The sequence below is a fragment of the Dermacentor variabilis genome, chromosome 1 (assembly GCF_050947875.1).
Source record: "Dermacentor variabilis isolate Ectoservices chromosome 1, ASM5094787v1, whole genome shotgun sequence".
Lineage (NCBI taxonomy): Eukaryota > Metazoa > Arthropoda > Arachnida > Ixodida > Ixodidae > Dermacentor > Dermacentor variabilis.
In genome coordinates this window covers 83,333,283-83,348,083 of record NC_134568.1, presented here as the reverse complement: position 1 = coordinate 83,348,083, position 14,801 = coordinate 83,333,283, and the positions used below count along the sequence as shown (strand labels likewise).

The 14,801-nt window shown below is 44.0% G+C and overlaps 1 protein-coding gene across 2 annotated transcripts in view; it reads left to right on the top strand.

The window, feature by feature from the left end:
* The window catches only part of Sec24AB (Protein transport protein Sec24AB), a 152,044-nt gene that overhangs the window by 126,042 nt on the left and 11,201 nt on the right, over window positions 1–14,801 (top strand). For both annotated transcript variants that reach the window (XM_075690742.1, XM_075690734.1), the window contains one exon: window positions 1,515–1,715. In XM_075690742.1, coding sequence (XP_075546857.1) covers window positions 1,515–1,715 — 201 coding nt within the window. The remainder of the gene's footprint in view (window positions 1–1,514; window positions 1,716–14,801) is intronic.

Below are 14,801 nucleotides of genomic sequence, written 5' to 3'. Positions count from 1 at the left end.
TCCTGGCCACGGCGGCCACGTTTCGATGAGGGCGAATGCAGAAACACCCGTGTACCATGCTTGAGTGCTCGTTAAAGAACCCCAGGGGGTAAGAATTAATTTGGAGCACCCCACTACCGTGTGCCTCACAATCAGATCGTGGTTTTAGCATGTAAAACCTTAGAATTCAATTTTTTGTTGTTGGGATAGTGAGTGCATCAAAGATGTGCCCTACAGCAGCAAACGCCAATCACTTGCCTGTGTTCAGCAGATTTCAAAACAGAAATGGCGGCTGACAATGAATGAATGCTGTATAAAGCAGTAAGGAAAAAGTAAAGTTTGGCAGGAGGTGTGGAGTAATGCAAGACTGGTACTTTCCTGCCATGGTAAGAAAGATTTGCTGGAATTGCCCCAACTACTCCAGCATTAAGAAATGTTGCAGGGAAATGGGCACCCTATGGCGCATTCATTTTTTGCACTTACTTGGGACCAGTGGATTGTACCACTGGTGGAGCAAGAGAACCTGTTCCTGCTTTGTGCGCACTTTACTCCCTGCTGACCGGTGCTTCTTTCGAGCAACCAATGGAAATTTATATGTGATAGTTGCGTTCAAGCCTTGTTGCTTGTAAAGGTGATGCGGGTACCATGTATCATTTTGCTGGGGCAGTGGCTGCCCTTGTACTCACAGGCAGTGTGCATTTAAACTGTCAGGCATGGAAGCAAATAATGAATGTGCATTTCTATAAATTTTTTTTTCTGACATGAAGTTACGTGAGTAGTTGGTTCATTTGGCCCTTGCGCCAGAAAACACCACATTCATCATCATCATCAAATTATAGAAAAATCCAAAAGAGGTTTTCAATATGCCAAGCCTTAGCCACAAAAAACAACCTTTGAATACTGTGTGGTGTGCAGCTAAAATGCCTCATCACAGTGTACCTATCCTGATCACATTTCTTTACTGGATTAGGTGAGAACTGTCACAAAACATTCTCAAGCAGTTAACATTGATGAGTTTATGAGATTGTGACCAGTTAACTTGAGGAGTTCAAGGTCTGGAGAGACAGCTTGAAAGTAATGTGATTGATTAGCATTGTCTATTGAAAGGGCAAGTTCTGTTAGGTCTGTCATGTGATATATTACCTATACAGCATAATCTTGGCAGCTGCATATAAACAGGATTTTGTTGTTATGAATTAAGCTTTCTGGCATGTTATCGTGTTAAGAAAAGCCATTAAAGGTGGTCTCCAAATGACTGGTAAGCATCTCAAAAAGTCTGTGATGGCTAAAGGAGAGGCACAGGTGTAATCTTTAAAACAGTGCACATTTCTATTTGTACTGAAATCGAACCAGACTTGCAAGTTTTCTAAAAATTGCTAGTGAGAAATGTGGTTGGCTATCATTTATAAATTGTAAATGGAACATGACCTGAGAGTTAATAATTTGACTAAACATTTGCCATTAGTGTCTTTTTAAAAAGCATGGTCGGACCACTTTAAAACCAGGATTACTGGCCATGTGTTTGTTTCCTGCAGGACGCCTTGGAGCTGGATGATGGAACACTGGTGTGCCAGCCACCACGACTGCAGCTGTCCTTTGAAAATATTGACAGGCATGGTTGCTATGCGTTGGATACAGTCGACCGCCTCTACCTATATGTGGGCCGGGCACTCAGCGACCGATTCTGCACGAATGTGCTGGGTGTGCCAAACTTTGCCGCCATTCCCGAGGACATGGTATGCACATCCTTTGTCCTGAATATGCTATGCATAAGCTAGTAGCTTTCATAGAGACAGGACTGTGATAAGGGCCACTATTGCCTTGTATTTAAGTGGTTAAATCTTAAGTAGTGAGTGAGTCTTTGTGGCCTCTGTAACATCGTCATGAATCTCATTAGGGAAAGAGGATTTCTTAATACTATCATTCTGGCAGATTCCTGGCATTTGTTCATTCCATTCTTCAAAAGTATTGCGCAGCTATTGCCTGTTGGTTTCACCAGCTTCTGTGAGATTTCTTGCAAGCATTGCATATTGTATACCTGCTGTTACCTACCTACCATCAAAGTGAATTTAGTCATTTTCATTTGCACCTGTGTAGCTCTTTTAATCTGTTATTTTTTTACAACAGTGTGTTTGTATGCAAACTGTATTGGCCTCGAGCTCCACCACTGGAAAAGCTGGCGCCACCGTCGGCGTGACGTGCTAGGAGGGATCACGTGGACATGTCGGCCGCGTCGGCTGCTTCTGGCGCGCCAAAGCGAGCTGAAAACGAGTTTAAATTCTCTCGTACGCTGCGGTCCTAATTTAGTGGCGAAATTTTCCCGCTTCGAGTGTCTCCTTTACAACGCTTGAAAGCACTACAATAGGTAGTGGCTCCCTTTGAAGGCGCAACATGGTAGGCTACTGCTCGGTGCCGCAGGGCCGGACGCACGTAACGGAGGCCGGTGTCAGCCTTATTCACACGTAGCCGCAGGTCAAGAAGCTGCGTGAAGCTTGGCTCGCGAAACATAAAACCGGCAAACAGTCATCGGCTACAACACGGGTATGCAGCAAGCACAGACTCGAGGAAGATTTTTGCTACGGCGCCCGGTCTGCGATGTTCTGAAAACGCGGACTGAGACGCTCGCCCGAGTCCGCTGCCCGACTAATGTCGTGATGGTTTGGTCTATGAACTTGTCGATGCTATAGATACTGGCAAGTTCAGTGGAGTGGAAAGGCAGCGGTAAGAAGCGCTATTAAAGAAAGCATGGCATATTGTCATGTTTGTGTTATGAATTAATGCACTAAATTACAAAAAAGGAGCAGCGGGAAATTGCACGCTGAGAACACCGATAAACATACAGTGCGACGCAACTCGAGAAATAGTATTGAAAGGTCAAAGAATTTAGAAGAAAAAAAAGAATGAATTGTCGCGACGGCAAATCACAGTCCCCGTAGGCGTCGAAGTCTCTGCAATGAAATTATTTTTTAACAGCTGTGATAGCGCCCACGCAACAATGGTTGCTTGTATACTGTCAAATGCTCATATTCTGCGGCCTAAAGCTCATGGCACGGTACGAAAACGCGCGCGCGGAGAAAACGAAACAGTGCGCGGACAAGCATGCAGACGCGCAGTCGGTCGCTGCGAATCTGTGCGATCGCTGCATTGAGGCTTCATTCTATTACGCTCCATTTAGTTATACAAACATTATAAGAACATATTTCACATAGTTTGCTCTCAGCGTTTACCTACCTTTCACGCAAGAAGCCGGTTCGGGAGACTCCATCGCGGCGACCGCGCGCAGTGGCGTTCACTGTACGTATTCGGTAAAGAGATAGCGTCTGTAAACGATTGTGTGCTTTCAGTTTGTCCAAGATTATTATTTAGACAGTAATAAACTTCTCTCGTTTCGAAAGTACTTACAGAAATGTCCGGGAGAGCTCGCGCGTGGTGTTTTCAGTGAGCGCTGACAGCAAAACCTATGAGGAGCGCGCCACGTGATCCCTCATACTACGCCAGCGAGGCGCTTCCGATAGATGGCGACTCCGTAACTCCTCGCCGCCAATAAGCTTGTTAGGGAATACCTTACATCTGTGCTGGTTTTCTATAGTCAGTTTGGGACACGATAATAGGATTTATGCACAATTACAAGCTTATTTGGAGAAGTGCATTCAAGAACTCAATCATACAACAGAAGTGCTAATTTTGCAAAGAGCAGTTCTTTGCGCCACCTTGCTCGAAAAGTGCATTTTAGTGCACAATTTTGATGAGCTTGCACCAAAGGGAGCATAAAAGTGAATGTTTAGTTCCTATAAAGTTGTCTCGCTAGTAAAACTGAAATCAAAACCTAAAGCATACATCATCATCATCATCATCATCATCATGGAAGTCAGTGGAGTAGCTATCGCAACAGTAGAGCCATGGATATGACCAATGCTGTTGGTTTTCCATTCGCTGTTTTTGCATTTTTGTTGCATTTCTCTCTGGGGAACAGCATGCCAGTGTACTACCAATGCGTGGTTTTGTTTTTTGTGCTGTTTGTGGCTACAGTTCGGTACTCTTGTCACCAGTGTGGCACTGAGCAGCTCTATCAAGGAGGATGTTGGATGAAAAACAAGGCTCAGATTAGGGCCAATTGGTTATTGCTTAGCATAGTTGTTGATGGTGCCACTTTTAAAATACCGTATTTACTCTAATCCAGTCCAGCTCTGATTCTAAGCTGACCCCCAAATGTCCAAAATGAAAAAGAAAAAAGAAAGCTTACCTCAAATGTAGGCTGAACAAAAGCGTGAGGACAGCGTTCACAAAATGAAAACACCATTTAGTCAATATGAACATGCCGAACTCACGCTATGTCATCATCACTGCTAGCTTCGTTGCTACCTTCCTTATTGCTGTCATCTCCTTGCTGCGGAACATGCAAAAAGCGTCTCCCGTTGCCTCCACCAACGATGGACGTTTTTCTCATCGATGCTGAAGTCCCACCCGACTTGAACATTTGACGATGCCTTTGCAGCTAGCACAACGTTTCGTTTGAAAGCGGCACAATAGTAGTATCGCCTGTTTAGTGCCATTACGATAATGCCCCGCCGCACACCGATACGGCACAAGTAAAAATGGTGACGTCGCTCATGTACTTCATTTGGCTACTGGTGCGACTAGTAGTGGCTCTGATACTGACTTTTCTAGATGGCACTAGCTATGCAGCATATTTATCCTTTTGAATTGAAAACTGGCGCGTTTTTGAAAGTTCTCGAATCTAAGCCGATCCTACAGTTCGGTGTATGATTATTTGAAAAAAAAAAAAAAACCTATTGGCCTAGATATTAATAAATATGGTATGTTGTAATATGTGTACTCAACTGCTGGAAGATAACTTGCTTATTATTAGGGACTTTCCTTGCAACTCTACTATTGGAAGAGCAGATTTCATGGTTATAATAAAAACAGATTTCACATGTTCTACGGCACAGTTATGCAGGTGAGATTGCACACGTTGGAAGTAAAACCTGTGGGCATCTTCACTGTAACTATGCTTTAGTTTCACACATTTTGGGGCACAATCTTAATGACATGCCCTAGTTCCGCAAACTGCTTTGTTATTTCTTCTTTTTTCTTGCTCTCTTGAAGTGCACCCAACACCCAGTGCCTGTTGCAAGTCAGAATGTTAAAAGCAGCTTTATACAGTGATATATGCGCAGGGAAAGTCATTCTATAAAAGTTTAATGAAATTAATTGGTAATTCTTACACCGAATGCCTCGTCGATGGGCATAGCACCAGTGCTGCTGTATTTTGTTGAATATTTCAGTTAAAAGTGAGACCATATCTGGTATACAGATGTACTGCACAAAAAATGCTTGCTGGTGCGCCAGATTAGCTTTCTGCCTGCGTAAATATTTGTGCCGAAAGGTCAGATGGCTGTTTCATTATGGAGAACTGCAAGAAGTGAATGTGATGCAGAAGCTTAGTGGGGAAAAAGATTTGAAAAAATTGGGGCCTAATAAAATGCAAAGAAAACCAAAAGTTTGCAGGTGGACAAAGAAGAAAACTTACTACAGTCAAATCTAGATATAACGAATCACACGGCACTGCTGAAAATCATTCGTTTTTCTGAAAGGTCGTTATAGTGAAAGCCCCAAAATTAACCATTCCGCGCATTAACCCATCAGTTCATAAGTTGTCACCATTTTAGCTATCCATGAAAACGTTGCTGTTGGCACTTGGCCCGTGCTGTTGCTATTTTCCATAGATTCCGCTGCCATGCAGCACCAAAGCACCGTATAAGAGTGATGTGCGTAAAGGAGACACTGATGCTGAGAAAACTACTGACAAAAGGGAAGCTCCGTGTTGCTTCCAAAGTGCAATGTTTCTTGTTTGTTTGTTTTCACATTCCTTGCCGTGGACACCGCAACTGTCTCACTCGAGGCGAGGCGGACACCTGAACTATTCCAAAGCACAAGTGTGCGTAAACGACACTGTCTGGAAATTGCAAAGTGCGACCGTGTGGCATTCTCGCGAGTATGGAGGTTACATTTCTTCGCGCAGGTAACTAGTATGGCTGCAGAAAAAAGCACAAAAGAGGCGTGCATAGAAAGAAGGACAAAAGAAGGAAGAGACACTCCTCCGTTGCTAGGCAAAACTTGCCTGGGCGGAGCATGCATCTCGCAAAACCTGCTGCATCGTTGCCTCTAGAATAGATAAGAAAAAATTCTCTCACATTTTTTTTCATGCAACACTGTCTCAGGTTTTCCAAACCCGGGTGACGCGGCGTCCACTTCCCTGCGCTTTGTCATCTACTAGCATTCTGTTTTGGATGCCGTGAAAGATTCACGGAAATATATAAGAATCCCTACATTTCGGAATATTAATTCGTAGTACTGAGGCACTGTCAACATAACACGGAAACTGAATAACTATTGTTATTCTGAAAAGTTCAATATTCTGAAGTTCGTAGTACCAAAATATTTTTATATTGGAACCATAAGAAGTCAGCTAGGGATTTCTGAAAAGTTCATTAATCTTAAAAGTTCATTAATGTGGTGTTCATAGTAACAAGATTTCACTGTGCTAGGAAATTTTCAGCTTAACCAGTAATTTGATGACAGCTGTGGCTTGGTTGGATTATTTAATCGTTCCTGTAATGCATTAGTTTTCCTTTAAAGGTACCCTAAACCACTTGCAGCACAAGAATTTTATGCAATGAGTGCAGGGAACTCTTCATTTAACATTATCCCACAGATATTTTGAATCAAATTCATTGTGCAGTTTCACTGTATTGGATTGCTTGAATGTTTTCTGCCACACACTCCCCTCATTGTGTACACTTGCCTACTGTTGCTGCCAATGAAGCTGATGGAAGAGGTGAGGCGCCAGTCCATGTTAGAGTGCTTGGACAATATGGGGGGAGGTAGAATTGTTTATTATCGTAATGTAATGAGAGATATTTGGTATGTACACTTGTTACTCTATTACGAGAAAGAATTGCATAAGTGCAAAAACGAAAGAATGAGAAGGAGTCTTCCATTTTCTTTGATCTTTAGTTGCTTGCCAATTCCCCTCTTAAGAACCGATCACAATGGATTCTTATGCAGTCAATGTTGCCTTATGTTATTTTGAATATTTTTCGTGCAAAATAAATATATGAAGCTATGCAGTGATTAAACTCACAAACCCACAACATGCAAAAACAGCTTCATTGAAGACAAAAAGAAAGCAAAGTTGAGTGTCATGCCTCCGATCAATCGTGTTGCTTGCTTCACAGATAAAGCTGCCATGCTAGCCTCAGGCAGAGAAAAGTTGCAATTGCTCCTGTGGCATTCATCGCTGTTTTTATATAAACTGTTACCAGAAGAAAAATAAATTGATGCGAGCTATTGACATTTAATTTACTGCTACCCTGTGATGGTAAACTATCTAATTGCCATGAATAATACTGGGATATCGCATACATACATCTCTCATAACCTCAGAGGCAATGCTCGATTCCTCATGCAATGAAGGGAAGTATTACTGGTGCTGAAAAAAGTGTCCTTTTATAGTTTTGTGGACTCCCCGTTATAGCAGCCCTGCCATATTTCGTGTGTGCTCTGATTGCTGCACCTGTTCATTGAAAATGTTGAAAGCTATTTAGATGCTTTCTAAAGGCCATCTGCAATGAAATTTATCTTAAGAAAATCTTGTTCTTAATAGTGTAGACACAGTGGAGGCACAATGCAAAATTTTAAGGTAACAAAGCTTTCAATAGGCGACACTTTGCGATCTCAGAAGCTAAAAACAAGAGTGCTGCCATTACCATGCACCAGAAGTGACGCACAACCCAGGAGATTTTGGACTTGTGAAGACACGTCTACTTGTTGCTTCACATAGTGTGTGCATCGTTGTGTGTCTTCTATGGTTTTTTATTTATTGGGGTGTTCAAATAGGGAAGTTTCCAAATTCAATCAAGTTCAAATATTATTAAAGAGAAATTACTTTTGCATATCAAGTTTGAATACCGAATATTTTCTCATTTCTGAATGAAGTGAATTACCGTATTTACTTGAATGTAACGCTTACCTTTTTTTTTGATAAAACGGGTCCAAAAATTGCATGCACGTTGGAATCGAGTACAACCCTAAATCTGCGTTACCATATCGCCGTCAGGATTACATACCTGCCAACCCTCCCGATTCGCCCGGGAGACTCTAGATTTTTTGCTGAACTTTCCGATTGTACGATCACTGTCTTATATCTCCCGAAAAGTGGTCTCTGTTCACGCAATAATTATTTCTGCGAAACCAGCACCGCGGAATCTGCTGCCACATCGTAATCATCAGCATCACCAACAACGGCTGCACTAGTGCCATCAGTATAGACTAAGCAGCCGACTACGGTGCCTAGTAAGGTTACCAAAGCCAGAGCCAATGTAGCTCTTGCATTTCATGCACGCCTTCCTCCATGGTGCATTGTTACTGCTGTTTGTGTGTATGATTAGTGTTGGCTAGGCCGTGTGTGCGGTGCACCATGTAAAGTTAGAAACCTAGTGTGCTTGATGCCATGGCACTATCAGAGCCCAAGAAAAGGTATTTGCAGAAGTTTTTGCGATCTTACGCTTCTGAATGTCTGTGCTTTTTGACATCAAGAAAAGGAGAACATTTTGCATTTTGTGCAACATGTGAATGCGACGTCAGCGTGCCTCATGGTGGCAAAGGCGACTTCAAACTGCACGTTTCTACGGCGAAGCATCAAAGCCACGTTGGCACCGCTGAGCAGCAAAACAACATAGTGAACTTTCTCTGGAACAACTGCCACGACAGTGTCATGCGTGTGGAGTGCCTGTTTACGGGATTCCTCGCCGAACACAACCTACTCCTTAGTGTCAGCGACCACGTTGGGCCTCTTCTCCAGAAAATGTTTCCGAAATGCGACGAGGCGAAGCTTTATGGATGTGGACGCAACTCTGAAACGCAACTCTAAAGAATGCGGAGGTGGCCAACCTGAAATTTATTTCACAGGCATCACTCTTGAGTCTTCGTTTCTTTATTCAGAGTTTCCCTCAGCTGCTGCCCTGAGATTCCACTGAATCTGCTGAAGACGCTTTAGCTGCTCTCGAAGCTGAGTTTGCCACACTACAGGCGTACAGTCTTCCAGAGGACATTCTGAATGTAGAAGGGTGGGACATGAAGTAGTCTGTGGTTGGAAAAATGAAAAACACTAATGGAAAACATGTTTCACCGAGTTGCTAAGGTGATGCTGAATTTACTTGTGATACCGCATAGCAATGCAGAGTGTGAGAGGATTTTTAGCACGGCACGAAAGACTAGGACTGAATTTCGCTCATCAATGTGCAACACAACCTTCCAACACCTGCTGCTAGTGAAGGGCCATCAGTCTGGACCAAGTTTTGAGCAAAGCTACTCCGACCAATTTTTGAAGTGAGCAAAGTCTGCTACTGCATGGTCCCTGCAAAAGGACTCAATGAACAGTGCCTGAAATTTGAAACGAAACACCCCCCGGTCCCACCGGAAGTTAAAACACTGAATCCAACCCTCCCCCTCCCCCCCCCCCCCCCCCGTTGGTGCGAATAAAAAGTCTCCCGATTTGTGATCGCCAGGTTGGCAGGTATGGGATTAGAAAAATGACCGCCTCGTACGCACTTCTAGCCTAGCTGCCGTAGCTTCCTCCATGTGCATACCTCCATGTTGTACGTGTAACCAGGTGCTGGTGTAACCTAGTTTACCACCTGTCTTCCCGTTTTCCGTGTTTATTCAGTCAGCATGGAAGCGCTGACTACGAAAACGCGCCGAGTCCACCATGATGCCACGTTTAAAAGGAAAGTTGTCACGTGCGCGGAGACAGACGGAAATCGGGCCGCATCACGAGCGTTCGGAGTTCCCGAAATTTGCGTGCGGGGCTGGCGCAAACAGAAGAATATTTTCGCCAGCAAAGCAACAAGGAAGGGTTTCAGTGGACTGAAGCAAGGCCGCTTTGCCGAAATAGAAGATCTACTCACAAAATATGTGCAAGAGCGGCGCAGCGGCCTGTGAGAACCTATCTGCTCAAAGTACGGGCGATGCAGTTAGCCCCTACAGAAAGGGCTATTGTGGAGTGACTTCAAAGCGAGCAGGTGCTGGCTGTCAAGTTTTATGAAAAGAAAAGGCTTTTCTCTTCAAAGGCGGACAGGGATATGCCAGAAATTGCCAGAAGAATATGAAGAGAAATTGCAGTTTTCAGCGGTACGTTTTGAAGTTGTGCCATAGAAACGACTACCACTTCGGACAGATTGGAAATGCCGATCAGACGCCGCTCTACTTTGACATGCCCGCCACCACAACCATTGAAAAGAAGGGGGCGAAGCAAGTGCACGTTTTGTCTTATGGCCATGAAAAAAACTAGTCACCACAATGCTTTGTTGCACTGCGGATGGGCACAAGCTGCCCCCGTATCTTATTTTCAGACGGAAGACGCTCCCGAAAGGAATCGTGTTTTCGAGTGGCATGATTGTGCGTGCAAATGAAAAAGGTTAGATGACCACGGGCTTGGGCGCTGACTGGATTGATAACCTTTGGCAGACGAGACCCGGCGGCAGTTTGGGTCTACGTGGGATGCTTGTGCTCGACGCGTTCAGGTGCCACCTTGACCAGTGAATCAAGGACAAGCTGGCTGCATGCAACACTGACCTTGTTGAGATACCCAGCGGCATAGCATCGCAGCTCCAGCCGCTCGATGTTTGTTTGGAAAAACCAGTGAAAGATAGAATTCAGGCGCTCAACACCGAATGAATGGCTTGTCAGTGGCTGCCACAAATTCATGCCCGCCAATAAAATGAAGCGTTCCTCGCTGCAGGACTTTGCTGGATGGGTGAAAGATGCATGGTGCACAACCCCGTCTGCCATGGTCAACAAGGCCTTTAGTGCGGGATTTCGAATGCCATGGACGGCACCGAGGATAAAATGCTTTGGTCTGTTAGCGATAAGGAGTTGTCTGATAGTGACGACGAGTGATATCTATTGCCCCACGCGACTCGTACTGGCGCAGTGAAAATCTTGGCGGCAAGGTACACCGCTTCCATTTGTGTTTTTATTCATTGCAACTTTAGTGTATTAGGAATGAATCTGCTTTTTCCAAATGAGAGAAAATTGTATTTCTATATGAAAGCACGAGGTGCGTGGTATTGTACTCTCTTTTTTTTTTTTTTGGTAATGGAAAACGGGTGCGCGTTACAATCGAGGTTTTCATTTTTTGGGGGGGGGGGGGGGGTGTCACGGAAAACACGTGCGCATTACAATCGAGGGCGTGTTAGAATCGAGTAAATATGGTATATAAGGATTGTGTGGAATTATGTAAAGTTTACAAGAGTCTGTTTCATATTTAAAGAAGACTTATTTGCGTTATTTTATATGCGTATGTAATGCCATTCACAACTGTGCATCCGGTCAACCGGGAGAACTTGTAAATCATAAATACTTTATCTGGTGTACAGTTACGCAACATGCAACCATCACGTCACCAGATACACATAGAATCCTGTGTTTGTTAACAATTTTCTGCCTACACCTTTTACCACAGGGTGTCTACCAACTGGGAAAACCGGGAATTCTCGGGGATTTTGAGTAGTCTGGAAAAACTTGGGGAAACCTCAGGGAATTTGTGCTTCTATCAGGGAAAATTAGCTGTAATTTTATTGAAAGGGAACAAAAGTCGTGGTAATGCTGGCTCGAGCAACAGAGAGGAATCGTAACGAATGTTCTTTGATGCCGCATCGGCTGGAGGAGGTGCCAGAGTACAGTCAATGACTCACTTTCCGGACGCCAGATAGTTCGGACGGCTTCGCGGCACAACTACGTACCCCATAGGGTCAATGTATACAAACGTCTGAAATTTCGGACACAAGAACCCTTTGCCATCCGATTTTCCGGACTTTTTGCCGTGGCCGCAGGTCCGAAATGGCATTAATCAAAACCACCACCACCGTCATTTTGATAACCTCGCTGCCTCGACCCGGCACACTCGCACGCAGATCCGCCTGCAACCATAGCCACCAACGCGGCAATGCTAGGCCTAGCTGCTTCGAGGTTAGGTATTAAGCTTCTTGTCGTTCTGTGCCGTGTTTTTCATTGAAAGAAGTCGCCGCTGTCAGCAATGGCACCGATACCGCCTTTGTGGTCATCGCGATTGGCTTCGAAGTTCGGAAAGCATGGCGCGTTGCATAATGCCGGTTCCCGAAAGCCAGCTTTGCCTCATTACAGTATTGTTACGCTGTGAAGCATAATAAGTGTGGGAAGGGGCAACTGTCACGGGACACTGTATGTATTCCTTAATTTTACACGCGTGCACCCGCCATCTCCCGTCACATTACAAGTACTGATATTCCTAATAAGTGTACTGGCAGGCCTTCAGAGCTTTTTTGGACGTGCCTGTGGCGATTTGAACCCTTAAGGGCTGTAAAAGACATGCATTCATTTTTTCGGACGTTTTCGCGACCCCTAGGGAGTCCGAAAAATTGGACGCTGGCTGTACAATTGTCCAAGAGGATGCTTCAAATAGTCAGTGTGGCGAACGCACAGCCGAAGGAGAACAAGAAGACAAAGGACTTATGCATTCAGAAATAAGCAGGAAAGGAAGCATGCCGCCACTTTTTTGAAGGAGCTTGCACTCTAAAAGCAAAGTGTTGGCTGATGCTGAGATGCAAGTGTCCCTCATCCAAGCAGAAAAACTCTTTAAAATTATGAAACGCAACACTGAGGCATTGTGTGCAGGCTGAGAGTATGTCAAGGACAGTTGAGGTTGACTTACCAGCTGTTGCGAGATTTTTATTTTTATTTCACAATACTGTCAATACCGATTGGGATTATTACAGGAGTGGGCATATGGTCATCAAAAAAAGTACAATTTGAGCAAACACTGAGCAAACAAGGAGTTAGCATAGAAAAACATGGGCGCTTTCTTTTATTGAGTAACACACTGGTCTTCACACAGTTGCTCTTGCAGAAGAGAGAAAAAAAAATAACTAAAAGACTAAGTTGTGATTGCGATTGCTTCTTCTAGATGATTGGTAAATGTTTCTAGTGTGGGCTGGGCAGTAATAGCAGGGTTTAAGCAGTTCCACTCTCGCACAGCTCGCGGAAAGAATGAAAAGAAATAAGTATTGTTGTTACAAAGAAATTCCTCTAGCGTGAAAGCGTGTTTATGCCGAGTCGGTCTAGTGAGCTTGTACTTTAGAAAAGTGGCGGGATCCAATTTCAGTGCACTGTGTAATACCAAGTATAGGAACTTCAATCGTTGAACCTTGGCTCGAATTTCTAGGGTAGCGAGGCCTGCGCGAGAAAGAAGTTCGGTTGGTGAATCTGTGCGTTTGAAACGGTTATAGATAAATCGAGCAGCTTTACTTTGTATGCGTTCCAGCGGATGAATTTGGTTTTTGGAATGTGGAAACCATACTATGTTGGCGTATTCGAGTGCCGGTCTGATGAGGCTGACGTAAGCAAGCTGTTTTGTCTGGCTGGTGGAATGCGATAAGGTGCGTTTGAGGTAGAACAGTTTGTTCAAGGCTTTTTTAGCTACGTACTGTATGTGCGCATTCCAGGTGAGGTCGGATGAGATGATTACGCCTAAGTATTTATACTGGGTGACGCTTTGTAGAATAGTGCCGTTGAAACCGTACGGGAACTGCAGACTTGATTTTTTGTTTGTGACCGACATGCAGACAGTTTTATCAGAATTTATCACCATTTGCCAGTCTGCACACCACTGCACTACCTTATTTAGGGATTTGTTCAGTTTTGCTTGATCTTCGTGGTTACGCACAGTATGATAAAGAATGCAGTCGTCTGCAAAGAGGCGAATGGTGACGTCGACTTGGTTGGTTATATCATCTCTGTATAATAAGAACAGAAGTGGGGCCAGTACTGAGCCCTGGGGAACGCCGGACAAAACAGGGACAGCATCAGAAAGGTGATCATTGTATTCTACGTATTGGGAGCGGTTTGACAGAAAGTCACTGATCCAACCAACAACAGGGCCGTTACCAAGTAGGCGGTTAAGTTTGTGAAGCAATTTAACATGGGAAACACGATCAAACGCTTTGGAGAAATCCATAAAGATTATGTCTACCTGTAGTTGCTCATTAATGTTTTGAGTTAAGTCGTGAAGGGTTTCCACGAGTTGGGTGACTGTTGATAAACCGTTTCGAAAACCGTGCTGGTTTGAATAGATTAAATTGTTTGCTTCCACGAATTCTGTTAAGTGTTTCAAGATTATGTGCTCTAGTATTTTGCAGCACGTGCATGTTAAAGAAATTGGCCGGTGGTTAGACAAGGAAGATGTGTCACCTGATTTTGGTATGGCAATTATTTTTGCAACCTTCCACTCTGCAGGAAGGTGGCTCTCACGGAGTGACTTTAAGAAAATTAAATGAAGAAGCTTGCTTACTGGTTCTGCGTACCTTTTCAAGAAACTGTTCGGAATTTGATCTGGACCATCGCTTTTCTTTTCATCTAAATTCAACAAGAGAGATAATATGCCAGCCTGTGATATTTTTGGGGTGCCCAAAGTGCTTTCTTGGCAGTGGCTAGGGACGAAGTGGTTGAGGGAACCATTATCGACGGTGAAAATGGATTGAAAGTACTTGTTAAACGCGTCAGCTTTTTGTTTACTTTCCTGAGCATTCATGGAGGGCACGTTAGAGCGCTTCACGCTTAGGTAGCGCCAGAATTTTTGAGGCGATTTCCTGATAAAGCTGTGTAATGAATTTTTCAAGAAACTGTTTTTGGCACAACGTACTTTACTTTTCAATGACGTCGTTAGCAGTGTTATTTCCGAGTCAGTTTTTTTACACATATGCGACTTTCTTCTTTTCCTAAGT